The 23,955-nt window shown below is 39.0% G+C and overlaps 1 protein-coding gene across 1 annotated transcript; it reads right to left on the bottom strand.

Moving 5' to 3' along the window:
• Positions 1-7,312: 7,312 nt before the first annotated feature.
• On the bottom strand, positions 7,313-9,337 carry LOC129444955 (uncharacterized). The gene is made up of 3 exons (XM_055206343.2): positions 8,508-9,337; positions 7,647-8,009; positions 7,313-7,554 (listed from the first exon to the last, which is right to left on the bottom strand). Exons 1-3 carry the CDS (start codon positions 8,686-8,688, stop codon positions 7,313-7,315), a joined length of 786 nt encoding a protein of 261 aa, XP_055062318.2. The 5' UTR covers positions 8,689-9,337.
• Between the last annotated feature and the right edge of the window lie 14,618 nt (positions 9,338-23,955).

Here is a 23,955-nt window from a genome sequence, read left to right as displayed (position 1 = left end):
AATTGTAGTTTATTAAAAAAAAATGTTTTTCCCTCTTTTGTGCAGTTGTAGATAATACACCAACACTTTTAGCAGTTCCCAATAACGTCTTAAATGAAGTATGATGTGCAGTATATGAATGTAAATGTTATTTTACATCATAATATTATAACATTTTGAACTGATTTCTCCTATAGATGTTTATCAAACTATTGCAAAACTGAAGTGGAGCACTGGTGCTGGACCGGACGGAATGGAATCTAAAGCCCTATTCGGACGGGATTAGTTTTACAGGGGAAGATGGCGTAATGTAATTTTACCACAGGACGTCGGGTAATATAAATGGTCAATTCGGACGGGATTAGAAATCTCTGTAAAACATTCAGAAGTGGGAGGGGTAACTCGTTGGCGCAGCGCGTCACCTCTCGTCTTCACGTGCACTTTACATTGCTTCCAGATATCAGATGTGCAAACAACATGACACAGACAAAGAAAACGCGAAACACTGTGTTAAATTTCAGTTTGGGGAGAACGTCAGTTTCGTAAACAGTTCCGCGCATCTGAGAAGTGAATTTGACTTTTTTTTAAGTTTGTGTCGTGTTTTATTCAGAAACTGACCTGCCACTGACTTGTTTCTCCGTCTAGAACGCAAGTAAATGCCTCTTTAAGCGCTTTTATATTTAAAAGAAACCCGCAAATTAAAAGGAAATGACGTGATTTACGTGTATATTTATAGCTGGTCGATTCGCACTGGATTAGTATTACCTGAGGTAATTTCTCCGGACCTTTTTACAGAAGGTAAAAGACGCCGTAATCTTTACTGACATTGTCCGTAATGATTACTGACATGGAGCATTCGGACTGGACTAAAATCACAGAGAACCTCTGATAAAAACTTGCTTTACCCCACCTCCCTATGTAAAACTAATCCCGTCCGAATAGTACTTTAGTTTATAAAATATGCATCAAATATTCTGATGTTTCCCCTGGCAAAACTATTTAATTTATCTATAAATACAAATTCACTTCCACCTATTTGGAAGATGGCTAGGGTATTACCTGTTTTCAAGGGTGGAAAATCAGATGATTTGAATAACTTACAGACCTATTTCTATTATATGTTCAGTCCAAAAAATATTTGAGAAATTAATTTTTTTGCAGTTATGTGAATTTATTGAAGAACGTGGTATATTATCTTCTGAACAATCTGGATTTAGACCTAATCATTCTACTACTACAGCTTCTCTCAACTTCACTAATGATGTATATACAGCATTTGATGAAGGGAAATATAGTGCCATTTTTATTGATTTTTCAAAAGTGTTTGATACAGTTGATCATTATTTACTCCTAGATAAATTGTATTCGATTGGCTTAAGTCAAAAAACGTTACTATGGTTCAATGCCTATTTACATGGTAGGCGTCAATATGTTGCATTACAAAACACATGCTCCACAAATTTAATTACAGGTAAAGGTGTGCCCCAAGGCTCTGTACTGGGGCCACTTCTCTTTTCTGTTTATATTAATGATTTACCCAATATTTGTTTATCCTGTAATGTTCAACTTTATATTGATGATACAGTTTTATATGCATCATACAACCAGAAGGATCAGGTACAAAATGCACTGCAATCTGATTTCATTATTGTACAGAAGTGGCTCAGAGAACACAACCTTTTCCTTAATGAGAAAAAAAACCTGTGCTACAGTTAAGAAAGTCAAACAATGTTTGTGTCAGTTGTATCGTTCTTTTGATTGCTTTACATTTGAATTAAGAAAGCGTATTGCACAACAACTCCTTTTACCATTAATTGATTATGCTGAAGTTGTTTATCATACAACAAGTGTTTCTTCTCTTAAAGCTTTAGATCTTTTATTTAATTCCATATGTAGATTTGTTTTAAGATGTCCATTTATGACACATCACTGTACGCTTTATGAAAAATTGGATTGGCTCCAACCTAAAGAAAGAAGAATGTATCACTGGTTTGTGTTTATTTTTAGTTGCATTAATTATCCCACTAAATGCCCCATCCCGTATCTTCAACAGCATTTTGTTAGACACACCTCAGCCTATCCCACCCAAAACTTGCTCCATCCATTTTTTGCTATCCCAAGAATCAACCGGGAAATTGGGAGGATTTTTCCTAGTCTACATTGTAGAAATGTTGTGCTCTTTTGAATGTTGCATTATATTGTTGTATGTGATCAGTTCATGTTGATTTACTTATGTCAATGTAATCATATAAATTATTACTGTATAATTTGGGGGTGGAGGTGGCTATGTGGTGAGCATACTGTGAATGATGTCATGTGGTGAGTTTTTTTTTATGTGTTAATGAGTAATGTCATGTTTTGAGCAAGTGTGGCTCTGGTTGTTATTTTCAATTAATGACTTAAGGATCCTCTTGAAAATGAGAGGATACATCTCAAGAGGCTATCCAAAATAAAAGAAAGAAAGAAAGAAAGAAAGAAAGAAAATGCAGGCACTTGTGGTGGTACTGGGGCTCGAGGGGCGAGCCAGAGAGACGGCTTTGGAAATACCTGCAAACGATCTGAACAAAGACGACGGTATGGAAACTTTGCTAGCTAAGCTGGATGCGATATTCTTATGAAGTATACTCTCATTTCGAATCGATTTCTAAAAACTGTGTGGTGTCCATGACAGACTACATCATAGACTCATAGCAGAGATACAACTGCATGAAGAAGTACAATATGACCCTGCCTGACGCTGTGTTAGCGTTTAAACTTCTGGACACGGCTTGTCTCGATGAGAAGAGTAGAAAGCTAGCACGTACAGCGTGCAAGGATTTAACATTCGCATCCATGAAGTCAACGTTGAAGCCGATTTCGTAGGAAAAACCAGTGGCAGCAAGACTCAAGATGCAGCGTATTTCACAGAGCAGCGGCCACCGGGCAAATTCAGATGGAACAACGGCCCGTCACAAAGCACATAGTGGCAGCCATAGCAAGGTACTAACCCACTTGGCAAATATGGTAAGCGAACAAAATGCATCATTTGTCAGAGCACGTACCATTGGGCAAAAGACTGTCCTCATCGCAGAAATGAAGTAAAGCTAGCAGAAGATGAAAATGTGGAAGAGTGTAACATTACACTGTTTACCAAAGTCATGACAGACTCTGAGATAACTGAATCACTGGGATCAGCTATCATAGACAGCATGCACACATACTGTTTGTGGTGAGAAATGTCTGGATAGTTATATAAAAGATCTGAGCCAAAGCCAAATAAACAAACTGTTGCAAACAGAATCTTCAAGCTGCAGACTGTTCAGATTTGGTAATGGTCAGGTGGTATACTCCAACAAAAGGGTGAAGCTTCCCGCTAAGATCGGACCAACAAAATGTCACATTAAAACGGAAGTTGTTCCTGTTAATATTCCTTTACTGCTGAGTAAAATGTCTCTAATGAAAGCAGGAACAGTTTTAGACAGTTGTCATGTTCAAGCAACAAGTGCCTCTTGAGCTCACTAGTTCGGGACATTATTGTGTTGACATTAGAGATGGTTATAATGAAGCGGACACCAATGAAAGTGAAGTTCTTGTTGTAACAATAGAGATGTCTACAAAAGAGAAGCGTAAAGTTCTCCTGAAGCGTCATAAGCAGTTTGGCCACGCCTCTGCAGACCGGCTGCAGAGGCTCATCCTTAGCTCTGGAAATACTGACAAAGACTGTCAAGTTATTCTGCAAGAGATCATCCGTGACTGTGAGGTATGTCAAAGATATAGCAAGACCAAGCCCTGTTGTTGGTTTGCCTTTAGCCTCAGAGACTGTGGCAATGGATCTACATGAGCTGGAACCTGGCGTATGGTACCTCCATATCACCGACCACTTTACACGCTTCAGCGCTGGAAACATTGTGAGAACAAAGAAAGTCTTGGAGATCGTCAACTCTTTCATTCACTCGTGGATAAGTGTTCATGGTGCCCCGAAAAGAATATACACAGACAACGGTGGTGAGTTTAACAATGAGGAGTTAAGAGAGATGGCAGAAAAATGTAACACTGAGATAAAGACTATAGCGGGATACAGTCCTTGGAGCAACGGGCTGTTGGAGAGACACAACATAACACTGACTGAGATCCTCCTGTGGTAGGTCCAACGAGCAGTAGTGTTCGGGTTATCCCCCCATCTGTCCTGGTGTACCGTCGAGAGGTGGTGTATCTTTTTCTCTCCGAGTTTACTGAAATATCTACATTGTAAAGTATTGCTGTGAGTCTGCCTACTGCTAGCTTTGCAGAGCTGTACCAAAGGTTGGAAATCGTCGTGGGAGAATTGACAACGTCAAAGGCGGTCAAGTGGATGTGGCCTGGGAAGTTGGCCCCGCCAAAGAGGTCACGAGAAGAAGTGTAGTATATCCTCTCCAGTCTCTCTAGCCCTCACGAGACCCAGGCCCATCGCTCACCACTTAAAGGGTCTGTAAGTTGGATGTTTTCTGTGTCCTCGTACATTCACTAGAGTCAGACTAGGAGTCACTTACCTGTACTCGTGAATACATACCTGTAAGCCCCCACCACCTGAGAAGACGTACCTGTATGTCTCCACCCCAGTACGCCCCTTGTATGCTAAAAGCGAAGAGTTACTTACCTGTGAACACCCACTCGAGAATACGTACCTGTATGTTCCCACAGTAGAGAGTCATGCACCTGAGTACGCCCCTTGTATACTAAGAGCGGAAAGTTACTTACCTGTGAACACCCACCTGAGAATACGTACCTGTATATCCCCACAGTAGAGTCATTCACCCGAGCACGCCCCCTTGTATGCTAAAAGGCTAAGAGTCACTTACCTGTACTTGTGAATACATACTTGTATCCCTGCAGCTGTAAGTCATTTGCCTGAGAGTACGCCCCTACAAGCTAAAGCTAAGAGTTCCTACCTATGAATACATGCCTGCATGCCTAGAGCTAAGAACCATTTACCTTTGGATATCTTCTTGTATGTCTAGAGTGGAGTCCCCGTTGTCTGGAGAATTAGCCACCCCTGGGTATTCGTCTCTGCACAAGTGAGCCACACACCTGGGATATCCACCGGCACCTCCGCAACAAAGAAATACCTACCTTCCTGTATAAACATCAAAGTCCCAACTATTAACGTATCTCTGTGTCTTAAAGGAAGCCCAGTTGCCCTTGGAGACTACAGTCGCCCCAGATTCAGACACTGCGATACAAGGTACTCACCTCTGCCCACGTGAGGTGTTACTTACCGTACTTTCTCTTTCTTGCCTCAGGAAGACCGGAAAGGAGTCACGAACGGTCCACCTGTAAGATGGGAAACAGATTAGCTGGAACCGTAGGTGAAAGTCACGCTAAAGAAGAGTTAACATCCTGAAAAGACTCACCGAGTATTCCCGTGAAGAAGCCCAAGCATCCCTGGCCCATACTCTCAGGACGGAGAGTTTGATTTTAGTTCCCCTTTCCCTCCTCCCTTGCTTACATTTTAAATAATTGAAATAAAGTTTGTTTTAAAAGTACTTACCTGTTCTCGTGTGTCTGGTCATTGGGGTGCTCTTGGGACCTCCTCGAGGTGGAAACTAGGAACTACGTTGCATTAACACATAACACCTATTATTGCTGGGTAAAGATGATTGATTGCTATTTTTATAAAGGAAATTAAAATAAATTTAAAATGAATGTGGTCATAAGCATATTTGTCTTGTCATTCATTTAAGAATAATAAGTAAAACAGCTGCTCCACAAAGATGCACAAGTACATAAACATTATATTTTGCTTTTATATATTTTTAAATAACATTGTTAAAAGATTCAATCTATCCTTTTTTATGTGTTGAATTTGAAATGCTTTTCATATTAATCGTACATATTATGCAGATTGCCCTCATATAATGAGAATGCTTAACTGCATCAGACTTTACGTATCACATCCGCTTAACAAGGTGCGATCCAAGGTTATAATAGTTTTGCTTTTTTAAATTAGTTTTTATTTTAGTATCGTTTTCAATTTTGCTTTAAATTTAAGTTTAGTTTTAGTTAGTTTCATGAATGGTTTTGTTAGTTTTAGTTTAGTTTTTATTTTGCAAACACATTTCTATTTAGTTTTTATTTTATTTAGTTTCAGTTATAGTTTTAGTAATTATAGTTTAGCAGCTAACAGCAGCTAGACTGTCTGACATATTTATCAGTTAACTGAGGTTGCTGTCAGCCTCAGCTAATCTCACATGCATAAAGCACCATCTACAAGTAAAGACTCCTTAAAAGTTTGTAAACATTGCAACGTCTCCGGGTGGGCCGGGATTAGTTGGAGCCAAAAAGAGGCGCGGACGCAATGCTGACAAGCGTAAGCTAGGACATTTTAGAAGTTACTTACTCTGCGTAACAGCTATTTTTGTAAATTAACTCTGTAACAGTTAGTTCTTGTATCTTGTTCTCATTGGAAACATTTTAACCAGGTTTTGGATATTTCCTACATATTAAGTATTTTTGGCTGGTTTGGGAATTTTGTCAAAGCTTATTGTCTAATGTAACCTAGCGCTGGATTAACTATGATTAGCAATGGGGATTATATTAAGAGATCATTCAAAGGATGGCACACACATCTATCGCTGTATGTTTGTTTAACATTTAAGCTAGCTAGTGCACTGACGGTTGACTTATCATCACCTATAAAACAGAAACTTTCTGACTAGATAAGACCAACACAGATGCATAGATTAATTTACCTGATATGAGGTGTGCACTGCAAACACAAGCATTATTTACGATCGTCTCCGTCCATTCAACCACAATTGTCCTTTTTATTTCTGTGAAGGAATGTCTGCCGGGACCCGGTTAAACTTTTGCTTTGAACCAAAAGTGCTGGTCCTTCTATTTTGGTTGCCAAAAACACAACAGTCAAAACCTCAACTTTTAGCGCTCCTGTTATGAGTTCTTCCTTATGTTTTGCCTCCAGCTAGAGCGGTGACGTCACAGTGACGTCGGCGATTAAGGGGTCTATTATAAAGCCTGTTCAGATTTTCCGCCATGGGATGAGAGCTTATTAATTACGAAAACGAATATTTATTTTTGATAATTATTATTTTATTTCAGTTAGTTTTTCAATAACATTTGCTCGTTTCGTTTAGTTTTAGTTTTTCATTTCTTATGAATTTTTAATTTTATTTCAGTTAACGAAAATGTTTTTTAGCTGATAGTTTTAGTCTTAGTTTCAGTTTTCGTTTACGAAAATAACCTTGGATCTAATGTTGTTTACATGAAATAAGCCTGCTCCCGAGCTGGTCTAATCTTACGGACCAGTTGCTATGACAGCAACTCTAGGATGAGTTTTGAAGAACCAAATTTTTCAAGATCAAGACAAATCCCCAACAATCAAATCCAGCTGACTGAGTAATCCACATATGAAGAACAGACCCCAGATATACTGTTGACATAATATTACCTGCAATGTCAGGTCATGAGCCTGCGGTACGGTCACATCAGGACATTCGTCCTCAAGGTCTTCATCCAAGATGTCAGCATTACCAGTCTGCTGGCTCAGAAGATCTCCTCTGTTGGACTGTGCCAGAAGATATTCTACAGCAATTCGCTCTCCTGCAATAGATATTTACCAAGGGAAAAATTCTTGTTTACTTGGGTACCATGTCACAGTATAGGTCTGATCATCAACAGCAGACTTTTCTTACCTGTAGGTTTCCCAGGGGGGATAAACTCTGGAAGAAGAGGTTTTCCCAAGACTTTGTTGCTGAGCGCATTCACATTGGACATCAAATGAATGTCATACAGCTTTGTCATGGATGACACCTGGGCATCTGTTGGCTCATAGCCCTGATGCTTTTGCCTCAGCTCTGACCGCTTTGCCTCTTTCAGATTACAGATGTCCTTGTAATACAACTCAAAAATGCAGCTCGACAATTTGGAGCAGAACGTACCGTACAGTGGATGGTGTTCCGTGGTGAGACCTTTGGTGAATCGCCCCATAAAGTGGAACACATCCAACCGCACAGTGGACGTCCATGGCCAAAACCAATGGAGAACTGGGCTCACCCCTGTGTAAATTCACAAGATCATGAATACAATTTTTCCTTCACAACATGTATGTATTCGTCATGTGTGTGGTTCATCATTTCAAAATATGTGTTCGGTGGGTCGAGTGAATCTATGTGCATCACGTGTTTTGTCAAAATAAGTGCCTGCTGCATACGCGTCTAAAGGGTTTATAAAAAAGACACTTGCGTTTGCCAGATACTCATATAATCTCAAGTTTACTGTAAGGGAGTGTCTTGTGTGTATTTTGTGAATGTGAGCGTCTCTTTTATCATAAACGGTTTTGACACGTGTGGAGCAGGCACTTATTTTGACAAAACACGTGATGCACATGGTTCACATTTTTTTAAAACACAAGCGACACACATGACACTCCAAACCCATATTTTGAATTTGCACCCCTCAGAAGAGCAGTCACCAGCAGCCACTGGTTTGTAGTGTCATCAACTGCATTCATTTGGCAAAAAAAAAAACATCAACACAAATTACAGGTAACCCACCTCTGTCACTGCAACAGTCTCTATCCACATAGATGGCGGCTGGCTGCGGCTCATCAGCATCCCTGTACCGTTGGACGATCCCTTGGGACAGGTCACCCAGTCCAGCCCCCTCGCCAGTTGTGAGGACAGAGTTGAGGACCTGACCACATTCGTTCCCAACATTGGACATCCATGTTGCCATGTTCTCAATACCCAGACTTTTTGGTCACCTGTTATAACAAAAGTATATACATCATGAGCACATGTATTTTTATCAAACCCTAAAAGAACAAATGAGCTCAAGCTTATATAGGTTTACATTTACCTTCTTAGTGGAATCGAGCTTCAGAATTCTGCCAAACGTTGAAGTGATGACACCTTTGAGTTCATCAATGTGACCGACAACATTGTTGGCATGCTCTGTCTCAAACCACTGGGCCAGGGGTAAGGGAATGAAGGGTGGTGGCAGGGAATAAACAGCCTGGTAGTGTTGTCAAAATTATCGATATTTCGATACATATCGATACTGAAAATTTAAAACGATTCCAATACTCGTGTCCCGCGGAATCAATACTCCGAGACGAGCTGCACGACTCTGCAAACACCAGCTGCGTGTTCTCGCTCTCTCTCTTTCTTTTAAACGGTGCCGCACACACAGTGCACCTGAATGCAGTGCTCCGCCTCCTCTCCTCGTCTCATTCGCTCTGGTTTAACAGTACAAGAAAGCCAAGCAGTATTGCTGTGTGGGGGTTTTTTCGGATGCGAGTCAAATAAACATGCGAACCCAAAAGACACAAGCGAAGTAAGAAAAATATGCGTTGCTACAGAGCCGTGTGCTAACGCCGCTAGCAGAGCACTGAAGGACCGACACGCAGACGAGAGATTGCTAATCATCACTAAGTATTAATTCTAGACATACCAAATTGTTGTTTATATGCGTGTTGTCACGTTTTTTGTTTGTTTTTTTGCCTGTAATGATCCAAGTTAATACAATCGCCTCACAGTTATCAGACAAGAAAATACTTTTACTGTGGTAAAAAGTAAATGATACTGTTGTGCTTTAAGTTCACAAAAACATGTCATTTATTAGGCAAGGCAAGGCAAGTTTATTTGTATAGCACATTTCATACACAGAGGTCATTCAAAGTGCTTTACATGGAAACGAGGAAACAATATATAAACGAGAAAAAAGAAAATGTAAAAATAATAGATACACAATAAAATCACAATAAAAACAAAGATACATGAGAATTTAGAATAACAATTAAAGAAAATAAATGTGATTTTAATACACTTTAAAATGTTAAAAAGAATAAAACAGAAGTAAAAGTGACTTGAGTTAAAAGTGCAGTCAGTGTGAAGCAGCACAGTGCTCAATCAGTAAATGCAGAGTTAAACAGATGTGTTTTTAATCTAGATTTAAAAGTGTTTACTGTTGAAGCACATCTGATCTCTTCTGGAAGCTGATTCCAGCTAGAGGTGGCATAATAACTAAATGCTGATGCACCTTGTTTTGAGTGAACCCTTGGTATTTCTAACTGACCTGATCCCAATGATCTGAGTAATCTTTTAGGTTTATATACAGTTAGCATATCTGTCATGTATTTGGGTCCTAAGCCATGAAGTGATTTATAAACGAGTAACAATACTTTAAAATCTATTCTAAATGTAACAGGAAGCCAGTGTAAGGACCTGAGGACTGGAGTGATGTGCTCAGATTTTTTGGTTCTGGTCAGAATTCTGGCAGCAGTGTTTTGTATGAGCTGCAGCTGTCTAATGGTCTTTTTGGGGATCCCCGTAAGAAGTCCATTGCAGTAATCCACCCTGCTGGTGATGAAAGCATGAACAAGTTTCTCTAAGTCCCGTCTTGATACAAAACAGCTAATTCTGGCAATATTTCGGAGATGGTAGTAAGCTGATTTGCTTATCGCTTTCACGTGACTACTGAAATTAAGGTCAGACTCTAAAATTACACCAAGATTTCTGACTTTATTTTGTGTCTTTAGACCCCTAGAGTCAAGGTATGTTTTAACTTTGAGAGTTTCATCTTTATTTCCAAATACAATGACTTCAGTTTTGTCTTTGTTTAACTGGAGGAAGTTTTGACGCATCCAACAGTTAATTTCATCAATGCATTTACATAGAGAGTCAATGGGGCTGTAGTCATTAGGTGACAGGGCTAAGTATATCTGGGTGTCATCTGCATAGCTGTGGTAAGCAATTTGGTTCTTTTTCATTATTTGACCAAGTGGGAGCATATACAAATTAAACAGAAGCGGTGCAAGAATTGAACCCTGTGGGACTCCACATGTCATGGGTGTCCACTCAGATTTGTGGTTACCCATGTTCACATAGTAACCTCTTCCTTGTAGGTATGATTTAAACCATTTGAGGACCATCCCAGAGAGCCCTACCCAGTTTTCCAGTTTATGTAAGAGTATGGTGTGATCTACTGTGTCAAAAGCAGCACTAAGATCTAGTAGCACCAGCACTGATATTTTACCTGAATCAGAGTTTAAGCGAATATCATTTATTATCTTTATGAGCACTGTCTCTGTGCTGTGATGCTGACGGAAACCAGATTGAAAATTGTCCAGATGGCCATTTGAGTTTAAGAATTTGTTCAGCTGATTAAAAACAACCTTTTCAATGATCTTGCCTATAAACGGAAGATTTGAGATTGGTCTGTAGTTGCTAAGTATGGTTTTGTCTAGGTTACTCTTTTTTAGGAGAGGCTTAACAACTGCTGTTTTTAATGACTCTGTAAAGGTGCCTGTGATCAGAGAGGTATTTAATATTTTTAAGAGGTCAGTTTCTAAGCAGTTAAGTACCTTTTTGAGAAAAGATGTGGGGAGCGTGTCAAGGCTGCTAGTTGATGCTTTAAGATGTTGTACTGTTTCTTCCAAGGTTTTTATATAAATTATGTCAAATTCTGAGAGAATGGCTAATTTCTGAGGTTGTTGCAATGATATCTGACTGATCACAGTACAATATGAGGCCGTATTGATCGTCATTCTGATATTACTGATCCTCTCAGAGAAAAAGGTTGCAAACTCATTGCATTTGTTGTCAGAGAGCATTTCACTAGGAACTTGATTTGGGGGGTTTGTTAGTCTCTCTACAGTAGCAAAAGGAGTGCGAGTGTTGTTTATGTTTTTGTTTATAATGTTTGAAAAGAAGGTCTGTCTAGCTGTGCCTAGTTCTACATTGAAAGCACGAAGACTGTCCTTATAGATGCTATAATGTACTTCAAGTTTTGTTTTCCGCCACATACGTTCAGCTTTTCTGCATGTTCTTTTCATGTGCTGTACTGCTGTTGTGTTTCTCCAGGGTGCTTTACGTCTGCCAGTGATCATCCTGACCTTTACTGGAGCTATACCATCAATGGCATCTTTAACTTTTATGTTAAAGCTTTCAAGGAGAACATCAACAGAGTCTGCCGATATGTTTGGCAACATTGATATAGCATTCATAAATACCTCACTGGTGTTCTCATTTATTAGGGTTGCCACCTTTGATTTGTGAAAAACCGGAGGGGGGATCAACTAATATTTGCAAATATACTATGTTTACAGTTGTAGGACTCTATTCCCTCTCTTACCTATATTTGTCCTGACGTAGATGCTTTCCCTGAAGTAGATGCACTCCCAGATGCATTAAATACACTTTTGTATAAACATTCTTGTGTAAACATATACTGCATAATTATATTCTATTATAAAATATAATCATTTGTACAAATATAGGATATATTCTTTAGCAATTAAAATATGATTAAATGTATTATAATAGATTACAAACAACTTTTTGTTTTTGTTAACTTAGTAAATTTGGGCAACCTAAAACTGACATTTCTCACCTCTTTTTCCATGTGTATTTCTCATCCCTTTTTGCTGCCTGCAGAAGTCTCGGCTGTCCCTCAATGAAATCATTTAAAGTTTAATCTAACTTGAAGTTCAGCTTTGACCAACCCCACTGATCGTTTTAAAAGCTGACCAGCAACTTAACTGAAACTATTTCATCCAGGATGTGTGTGTGGAATCTGTGGATGCGACGCGTGCGACCAACCGACAGCATAGGTAGTTGCTAGGCGATAAGTTGAGTTTCCAATCAAATAAAAGTAAACGCCAGGCCAATCCACTGTTCTATTTTACCCGGTTACGGACACAGGATTGGATGAACACAGAAACAGTGGAAGGAAACGCTTTAATTTGAAACCAGGAAATTCTGCTTTAAAAGTTCATTTTCACAAAAAACCGGGACAATTCGTGTCCCGGGAAAGAATATAAATTTTCCGGGACTGTGACTAAAAAAAAGAGAACAATCCCGGGAAAACCAGGAAGGGTGGCAACGCTATCATTTATTAACCTTTTTTTAACATGGACAGATCTAGCATCAGTGGCAGGACAGATCAATAAATCAAAGTAAACACAGAAATGGTCAGATAGGGCTTCATCCTTGATTACAGTGGATGAAATGTTTAGACCCTTGCTAATGAGCAGATCAAGAGTGTGTTTCCGATTGTGTGTAGGACCTTGCACGTGCTGGGTCAGATCAAAAGTGTTTAAAACATTTAACAGTTCAATTGCAGCATTGTTTTCTGCATTGTCTATATGAATATTAAAATCTCCAGCAATAACAAAATAATCAAATTCAGAAGAAATTGTTGATAAAAGTTCTGTGAATTCATCAACAAATGCTGAGGTGTATTTGGGAGGTCTATAAATAATTGTAAACAGAATGCGTGGTGTACCTTTTAAAGCAATACACAAATATTCAAAGACTGGTAATCACCAAGTAACACTTGTTTGCATTGAAAGGCATCTTTGAATAAAGCAGCTATTCCTCCACCTCTTCTAACAGCTCTACAGACATTTATAAAGGTAAAGTTGGGTGGGGCTGATTCATTGAGGACTGTAACACTGCAGCTGTCATCTAACCAAGTTTCATTTAGAAACATAAAGTCCAGGTTGTTGGTGGTGATAAGATCATTAACTAAAAAGGATTTGTTCTTTAGTAAAACGGATGTTCAGAAGTGCTAACTTAACAGTAACTGGTTTTGGCACTGTATCAATCTCAGACTGACGTATAATAGGCAGTAGATTAGATAGAATTGCTGTGCGGCTGGAGACGGCCTTCATCTTTCTATCACATGTCAGGACAGAGATAGGGAAAGCTAGCCCTTTTCACACACAAAATCCATAAGATACACGGGACAGGAATCCTGGAATTTTCCGGGACCGTTTGATATTTTATTCGTTCACACTGACAGGATTACCGGGTCCCGGAAAGACACTTGACCTGTTGAAAGTCACGCCCTCTCTTCTACGCAGCGTCTGAATTTTGCATATTATTTATTATTTCTCTCTCCAGAAACAACTTGCGTGCATTTTTGTTTATGGTAAGACTACAAAGGGGCGCGTGAACGCACAGTTCTATTCTGGGGAATGATCTCAGCTTCAGAGTGGATATTTGACGAGCTCCCTGATTTCTGCTTTGATACAGTTTTCAGACATTTCTCATCGTGATTGTTTATATGCATTTAAAACCTGCATTTTGAGAAGCTGAACGATATTATCTTGTTGGGATGACGCGCGTGTAATTTCGTTTATTATAGCTCAAATGAGCACGTGACGCGATATTCTTTTATGCTGCTGAATGATCTCCGTTTCAACGCAGTAAGTAATAAGCTAACTTACCTGATATCTGCTTCAGTCCAGTTTGCTGCCATTTCTCGTCGTGAATGTTGTAAATAGGGCTGCAACTAACGACTATTTTAATAGTCGACTAGTCACCGACTATTGAAACGATTAGTCGACTAATCGAATAATAATAATTTTTTTCTAAAATTTAGCATGAGATTGCTTTAATTCTGTGGAAAATGATAGTAAACAAGAAAGAAGGGGGTAGTTCAATGAACATTTTTTAAATTTTATGAAAACAAGTTTTACATTTTTAATAATTGCAGCTACTATGATTTTACCAAAACGAAGTTATGTATTTCAGCTATTTTAATATATATTTATTAGGGCTGTCAATAAATTATTTTTATCTGTTCTAAATTTACCTAAATGTAACACTTTTCAAGTTTTTAATGCTCTAATCAGCATGGATTTGGTCAATATATATGCTATATGAAAATGTATGTCTACAACAGCCTGTTTACATTTTCAAAAATTTGTCATTTATATTTTAACATTCTCTATTAAAAACTTCAAAACCATTGGAACAATTGTTGGAATCTGATAAAGCATGACATAACTACACCTGTTAACGCAGAGCAAAAACAATATCAATATATGTTACATATATGTTTTTCTTTTATTGTTTAATTTTGACATTGAGACAGACCGCTTTAAGATCCTGTAGGCTAATGCAAGGGTTTAATATAATGACACAACAGATACTTTTCCTTAACAGTTAACCAAACATTCACTTCAGATATAACAGATTATAGGTCATACCTGCGTGAATTCTTGTCAAAACAGATATTTTAAAAACTGTAATTTTGTGTAAGATGTCTATATATATCTGGGTCGCGCACTCGCGCGTTTGTGTGCATGCGCTTCAGACGTCTGCGTCAGACATCGCTTTTGAGCCTTGTCACTCTTAATAACTCTTTTAACATCAATCAGGTCCCGAACTTTATCTCTCTTAATAATTATTTTAACATCAAGCAAGTCCTGCAGTCTATTTTCTATCATTTCTGAATGTTTTAAAAACGAAACTAAAAAGTGAATGAAGACGCATCTTTGCTTTATATGGATTTGGGACGGTACACCTCTCAGGAAACGTGCAGATAAAGATAATTTTAGATGTTTAATGACCATTTAGAGCATTGGATTCGCTAGACGAGAGCTTAATGTTCTTATTTTTATGAAAAGCTCCGACTCATCTAGACAGCGCCGTTTACTTGCTGCTTCTCAATTCATCCAGCTGTGGGTCAAACAGAAATTGCGTGTTGCGTTAATCGCGTGTTAATAAAATTAGTGCCGTTAAAATGAATTTGCGTTAACGCGTTTATTTTGATAGCCCTAATATTTATATATATAAATATATATATGCTGTATTTTTTAAGTTTTGAAGGTTTAAATCAAAACAAACCAACTGCAGTTGAATTGATATTAATTTGAATGCACAACCAAAAAACAAGATTTCTGGAAAAAAAAATGAGTTATATATATATACTCAGTGAGGGCATTCGCCTGTTATGGGGTGCACGTCTGCTTCTTTTGCAGAAATGCGTCCGTGGCTCTCTTCTTCAGACTGCATGCATTTAATTTAAAATTTTGTCAGGCACAGTCGGGCATAACGTTAAATCCTTTATTTATTTATTTTAAAGCGAAAATATGCATATAAAATGTACAATGTACATCCAGAACAAAACGTATTGGCTTCCATGTTATTTAAATCTTACCGAGGCGAGTCAAACTCTGTTTCATTCAACTGTCCGACGTGCTTTCTCTTTAAATGTTCATGCATGACCGAGGTGCTGCCGTGAAATGCAAAGACTGCTCTGAAAACCATGCAGGTAATCTTTTTATTCGCCGTATCCAGGCTAAAATGCTCCCAAACCTCAGATGTTTTGGTACGCGCAGCTGCTACGTTGGACGCTGCCATTTCTGTGTGTTAACGCTGAGCAGAGAAGCTAATGCGCATGTGCGACTCTCGGCAGAGATTGTACTGAAGAGAGATGCCTCACTCGGTCGAAAAAAAAACATGTCTGGCGACAACGTCGACAATGAAATTCATTGTCGACTATTTCTATTATCGATTTTTGTCGACAACGTCGACGAATCGTTGCAGCCCTAGTTGTAAATCCCTCATTTTAAAGAGTTGAACCAGCTTCATGTTGCCATGACACGCGCGTCCTCACTACGGCACGTGCGTCATTGTTTATGCGTCTCATTTATCATTTTCTGATAACTGCTTTAATCTAGTTTGCAACATTTCTCGTGGTGAATGTTTATATGCATGTTATCTCTCGTTGTAAGGAGCTGAACCATAACTTGTGTTGTGATTCGACACGCCCATTACTGCATTTTTGCGGCTTCTTGTTCACACAGAGGGTTACCCGCGTATCTTACTAGGTCCTCTTTCCGGCAACGATCCCAGAAGATTAACGGAACAAGTTTTTGTTCACACAGACGCTTGTCTGGCAATTTTACGGGTATTTCTGGGATCAGAGGTCTGTGTGAATGGGGTTTAAAGGGACATCGGGCACCCGCTTGTTCTTAAAATATTTATGATTGTTACTGCTGACGTGGCGGGAACCCAACACACATCAGTTACCAGTGCTGTTTGCAGATGAGGGCTGGTGTGATCCCTGACGTTGAGGCAGAGGTCGGAGCGCTCTCTCAGATGGAGGGGGCTTTGGTGGTTGAGGAGCCCGCCGTTTCTTGGTTGATATTTGGGGACTCGCAGCAATAGAGTGGGAGAGCTTTGTTCCAGCAGAGACCAGTTTCTCCATTTTCTCTGAAAAGCCCAGAAGTGGTGATGTTGGAGAGAGGGAGAGAGAGTGTGACGACATCAGCTGTGATTCTGGTGTTCCTGAAGGCTGGGAGGGAGTGTTATCATTCCTCGGGTCATTATCAACAGAAACGTCCTTGGGTGTTGATTCACAATCCAGCTGTAGCGAGGTCTGTGGGCAGGGCTCAGCCTGAGCTGTGTCTGTGAACAGTAGTTGTGACTGCAGAGTTTTTTCCTTGTCATCTGAATGTCCATCCAAGTGCTGGTGTAAAATCCTGTGGTCATTTCCGCTGTTCAGTAGTGGACTGGCACACTCAGCTGATGGATGATGCATGGAGAAAAAGATATTGGGCCCTATTTTAACGATCTAAGCGCATTGTCTAAAGCGCACAGCGCAACGTCTAAATGGGCGTGTCTGAATCCACTTTTGCTAATTTAACGACGGGAAAAATGTTTTTTTGCGCCGAGCGCATGGTCGAAAAGGGTAGGTCCTATTGTAATGGGAGTATTTTGGGCGTAACGTGCAGTAAACCAATGAGAGTCACAGCTCTCATCCCCTTTAAAAGCAAGTTGCGCTGGCGCTATGTCTTATCCCTATTTAGATGACGGACTTTGTAAACTGAAAAACTAAGCGGAGGTAGAAAATCCCCAATTTAAGATTAATGTTAAATAATTGTGTTGTTTTTCACTTGTATTGAAATTGTTAATTTTTTTATTAAAACCTTTAAAACCCGTTTTCTTTTAGTCATGGAAGTAAAAAAGCAGGCTTTTTATTGCTTTAAATGTATGGCTATCCAATATAATCAAAAAATAACTTACAAGTATGTAAGATAAGGTTTGTACTCTAACAATACTTTATTTGTAACAAACAGGAGATAAAGAATTTACAAACGGCTCTCCGCACGTTTCAGCACTTTGGACAGCGTTTTTTTAGCAAAGAGTTTTTGCTAAAAAATGTTTCTCATCTGACCAAATCCACAGGTACAGAGTCATCATATAAAATAAATCCGCGAGGTAGCATTTAAAAACATTTAAAAACAGATGCATTTGTTTAAAGCAAAGCATTTATTTTCTTACCAGGCTACAGGTGAAGCAGCTCTTTGTGCCTTTTAACGTCTCGTAATTAGTCCTCATTTATGTCCAAGAGACTCAATAATAATCTTTTACATTCAATCCTTTAATCTTCCATATTTAAAAGCATTTTTGTGCTGCTGCGCATTCATGTACTTTGTGATAAGCAAACCCGCGTTGTCCTCCCGTTTATAGGCGCATATTACTAATGCGCTCTTTAAATAACATAAAACATATTGCGCCATTGACTTTAGACTTTAGACCAGGTTTTTGTTGGTCAATGGCGTAGTCTATTTTAGTTGCCTCAAAATAGCAACGCGCCAACAATGCGCCTGAACACACCTCGTTTTTCAGACCAGAACGCCCATGTGCGCAAAGGGGGCGCATATGCATTTCCTATTTAAACAACACGGCGCTAAACGAGAAAATTAGGGTGGAAACTAGCGAAAGACACTTGCGTCGCGCATTGCGCCGGGTGTAAGATAGAGCCCATTGTCTTTAAGCAACCTTTATTGTCTTTATTACCCCTCATGTGGTTTATTGAGGTATATTTTCACATGTACACTATAATCTGTTTATCATATAAATGTTAATGTATTAACAAACAATAACAAACAAAAAGCAATACATTTGTTTAAGTATTTGTTTATCTTTTTTTACTATGCTAATGCTCACTAGAGAAAAACTGAGAAAATGCTGCTAAAATTATTCTTTTTTTACCTTGAATGTGAAGGAAAATGAGAACATTTCCCACATCAGTATATCCTTTCATTATTAATAATTGCATTGCTTCTAATATTATAAAGCAGTTATGAGTATTAATATTTAGCAGTTTATCACATAGTATTGAAATTAGTTATGTTTATGATTGGTCTTATTTGTTGTGCATGACCAAAGCTTATATATGAATCCATTGCATTTGACTCTAAAAGGTCATGTCTGCAGATTTTGGAGGCTTGCAGTTGTGTGTGGTATGTATGTTTGGGTGTTTTTTAACTTTTACGTGGCAGAGCGACCTGGGGAAACGAGAAACAGGATGTCAAGGCGACAGGGTGAAATAACGGTCATAGATGTTTATAGCATAGGTGAACTTTTAAGATAGAAGTAAAACTTTCCATTGAATGAGCCCCCACCCAACGGCACACATATGTTTGGGGTCAGAGGGAAAGGCAGATCAGATCAACCGCTCCTCGGGGGACCTGTTTCTGCATTGGTGTTGTGTAAGGACAGGGACAGTTTTGACCCAGAGCTCTGTAATACTTCATTTGAGATACTTATTAAAAATAATTTGATTTGAGTTACGTGTCTGATCTCCTCATTCAAAATAACATGCCGGACTAGAAATAAAAGTCCAACAAATGCCATTGCTCTAATTTATTTTTTATATTTTGATATATTTCATATTTTGCGTAAATGTTTAATATATATGCTGTTCATATGTTCATTTATTAGTGTGTTATATGATTAGAATGTTGTCCCGTTTTTAATATAAAGCACAGCAATGAGATTTGAGTGTGTTTCTCCCTTTTCAGGAAAAGTATCGGAAAAGTATCGTAACCGAAATCCTTGACATAGTATCGTATTGAACCAATAATTTTGGTATCGTGACACCACTACAGCCTGTGACTGCTTCAGGCAGGATCTTTTGTGAATTTCACAATCTGTGAAATAGTCACAGGATCTCCTAGCCCATTCCTCACTGTTTGCCTCTTGAAAGGCCTGCTGCAGGTAACTGGAGCTATTCCCTGCTGTTCTAGGACGCAAAATTGTCACACATTTTCTGTCCAGTGCCAAATGTGTAGTCAACACAACAGGGAATTTGTTGCGGTTAGAGGGGTCCAGTTGCTTTAAAATATCACTACTCCAAGGACAGACAGGTAGTTTGCACTGGCTGCACCTTGGGTAATCTCCCCCTATTAAATAATACTTGCTGTCCACATCAATGACCGCTTACCTTGGTGTAAATGCCAGAGTGGTGCATCTTTTGGTTGCACTGAGTACATTTCAAAGGGATGCCCCACATGCGCATTGGTGCCCACAGGAACATCCTCTGTCGAAAGTAATCATGTGGGTATGGAGTTGCCACAGATCTGATTGGGCTTGGGGGTGGTGCCAATTTTACCTGACAATCTGTCTCAGCTGCCCTCTTACGTCATAGAGAATGTGGGCAATCCACTCCAAATCACCTGGTTTGATGACCCAGAGGAATGGCTTTGGTAAAAACCTAGCCCGGCTTACCTCTGGAAAGCGCAGAGGGACTGGTAGTCCTGGTGCTGCTGGAGGAGGAGCAGAAGCAGGAGAAGAAGGAAGTGGTGTGCCACTCTGAGTCGCTGGTGCCATCTCAGATAGTGTGGAAGGGGTAGGAGCAGGAGCAACTTGGAGACAGATGGTTGGTGTCATCTCCTGGGCTGTGAGGCAGACTGTAGCTGGAGCATCTCGGGGAGAGACGATTGGTGTCGGTTTCATCTCTTGGGCTGGGGTAGTGGAGGGACAGGCTGAAGGGGTTGAAGGAGTAATGTTCGAGAGGCCTGTGTAAAATTTTAAGACATGACACTTCACAAGGTGCTCTGATAACCTGACAGCACCCATGGCCTTTGTGCCGCAGTGCTCACACTGCTCCTGGACATGGAAGTCTGATATATGCTGAGTAAACTGGTCAAAGAGCACTTCCTGAGCACATAGGGACCATGTCATAGTATTACCACTGGTCCCTGTCGGCTGTGGACCTGCTGCGCTCCCTGTCTGCTGTGGACCTGTTGTGGTCCCTGCCTGCTGCGGTCCCTGCCTGCTGTGGAACTGCTCCGGTCCCTGTCTGCTGTGCACCTGCTGCGGTCCCTGTCTGCTGTGCTCCTGCTGCGCTCCCTGTCTGCTGTGCACCTGCTGCGGTCCCTGTGTGCTGTGCATCTGCAGCGGCCCCTGTCTGCTGTCATGACTGGGGGAAACAACATTTTGTATTTACTCTCTATATCCTCTTATCCTCTAAATCACACAAAACTCTGCATCAAACCAAGTCATTTGGAGAATCAAGGACATACAGGGAAGAACTAACCATGGGGAAAAGCTGTAAAGGAAGCATTTGTCAGCATCTTTGTCTCACATCATATGTTTAAGGATTCAATGACATTACTTACATCATGGTAGCCACATTTGCAGGGAATCTTTTTCCCAAAAATGTCTTTTTTTCTGACCGTTAAGCCATATGCAGGGGTCAGCGAACAATTCTTTATCCTCTCTAACACTGCCTTCCAACGTCTGCTCCCGGGTCTCTGGCCAGTGGAAAATGTATATTTCCCCTGGGCAAACAGCATCATGACACCGGTCCAGAATGAATCTGGCTTTCCTTCCTTTGGCATCTATAGGACAAGAGGCTGTTGTATGCAACATGTAGGCCTACATGCAAAGACAGATAGACAGACAGACAGACAGACAGATGGATAGATAGGAAATTAAGCAGCTACAATATAAGGTTGTATGTTTTTTACAGTCTTTACAGTCTTAACTTATCTGGTCTGGGCCCATATGTATAAAGTCGCTCAGAGTAAAATTTTAGTCTTAAGCAGGCACGTGCACACATAGACATCAAAGGGGGCTTGAGCACCTGCCCTTTTTATTCCTAGAGAGAAAGTGCCCTTTTTTTCTGGGGTACTTTAAAAAAAAAAAAATAATATGATCTTTATTCATATAACAACTGATGTCTGTCTGTTTCTTGTGTTTTTTACTTGTTGCTTATTTAATTTAACATGAATTTATTCAGGAATAATTTAAATGAGATTTAAACTCTTATATAAAGAAAAATAGCGCTATTTGTGGCACACAAACGGTTAACAGATGATTCCCGCCTCCAAAATTCACATCGCTAATATGATTGGCTTTACCTTTCCTTGGTCCCGCCTCTCTAACTTACTTTGCTTTATGATTGGCTTGTCTACACTCGTGCTGCATCATTCGCGCTTTAAAGGCGGAGTCCACGATGTTTGAAAAACGCGTTGGAAAAGGAGACGGGCCGACTACCAAAACACACTAATAGCCAATCAAATCAAATCAAATGCCGGGTTGCGTATGTGTGGGGCGGGTCTATCAACAGAAGGTCCAGATTCTATTGGGGTAGGGGCGTGTTTGTTTGGGTGATTTCAAATATCAACATTGGCTTTCAAACATCGCGGACTCCGCCTTTAAGCGCCAAAGCTCAAGGAGACGCGATGTGCATGATTATGCAGGCAGCTACCGGTAAGTGTGTGAGCAAGAAAGCATTCTTATATTAACAGTTTTACGCACAAAATATGAGACACGTTGTTACACATAACGATTCAGGGACATTGTTTTCCATGGCAATCCCATATTAACCTGAAGAGTTGCAAACTTGTAACAGTGTAGTGTATGTAGTTTAAACAGACTGCTCATAAAATAATAAAGCAGAAACAATAAAATAATTGCTAACTGCAGTAGTAAGCTTTTTGTTTGCGTTTTTTGTAATGGCTGTTAAATTAGTATATAATGTGTTATACTGGAGTGCTGGAGTAGATTTGGAAGAAATCTGATGGTTCAGTATTTTACTTGCCCAGTCTGACTTTTCACTGACATCACAAAAAAGTAAAATATAAAATACAAATAAAATAGGCCTAATCTATATTTGTTGTTTCTGACATGTGTAACCCTAATAAATATGAAACCTAAGATTAAAAGTGCCATAGGATGTGTTGTCATAATATGTTAAATTGTTCTTTGACAATTACATAGAAGGTATGTTGCTTTATTAAGTGCAAAAATTATCCAGAAACGTTTTTACATGTCTATTTACAACGCTAGAATTTGTCATTTTAATTAAATGGTCTATTTTTGCCCTATTTAAAAGGGTCATGAATAATAATGTTGAGCTCTGCTCTGAGGCTCATGCCAGAAGCTCACATTAGTAAACAGACCTTATATTTTGAGCCCTTATCAGACAAAAATAAATTTTGAGTAACAACTAACAACTAATCAGCTAAACGCTAGCATATGTTATAGCATTTATTGGCATGTAGCGCTAACTCAGCAGTCACAACTTTGTTTTTAGCATTTTAACAAATTTGTAATTAATGTGTAATTTAATGTTTGCACATTGTGTAATGGCTTCCTTTGCTGCTCTATAAACCTAGAATACTAAGGAGACCATGGTGTCTGTGTGAACTGATTATTTTGTAGACATCTTTTAAAAATTAAACCATTGCAGGAGTTTGAGGAAGATAAAATTAATTAACTTTTTTAATAATTTTTTTTAAAAAGGAAGTAAGAATTGTGTTAATATATATACTTTTTGTTTAAAAAAAAAGAAAGAAAAAAATATACATAATTATGAAAGGTTCCCTTTATTTCACTTGAGCCCCTGCCCCTCAAAATGTCTGTGCACATCCCTGGTCTTAAGTGTGTCAAAATTCTAAGAATGACATTTTACTCTTATTCCTCGACGTAAGAATAAGTTTGATTTATAAAGCCTCAGCAGAGAAGGGAAGATCATGCACTTTACAACAAAGAATGTGTTAGAATTACTTTAATTCAAATGTATTTCTATAGCGCTTTTGACAATTTTCTTGTTGCATTTTTGCAGAGCAGAAAATGTACAATAAATACATATTAGTAATATATAGACAGTAGATAGGAATAAATATAACATTATGAAATATAAAGAGTATAGGGTTTTTTATACAATGTATATTATATTACACAATACAATATACAGTATAAGATGTATATTAGTGAAACTTATTCAAGTGCTTGCACAATACCAAGATTTTTTATGGGATTATCAAGACAGCATACTTAAAGGTATATACATTTGCATTAAAGTTGGATCAAATTATTGATATTGCCTTAAAATGTAATGTTTTTTCAACTTAAAAAGGAACAGTATGTAATAAATGTATATCAATAAATCATAAAATGGCCCTGATAT

The sequence above is a fragment of the Misgurnus anguillicaudatus genome, chromosome 21 (genome assembly GCF_027580225.2).
Source record: "Misgurnus anguillicaudatus chromosome 21, ASM2758022v2, whole genome shotgun sequence".
NCBI lineage: Eukaryota > Metazoa > Chordata > Actinopteri > Cypriniformes > Cobitidae > Misgurnus > Misgurnus anguillicaudatus.
Note: the sequence above shows the minus strand (reverse complement) of the source record. Positions and strands in the feature narration are given on the sequence as shown.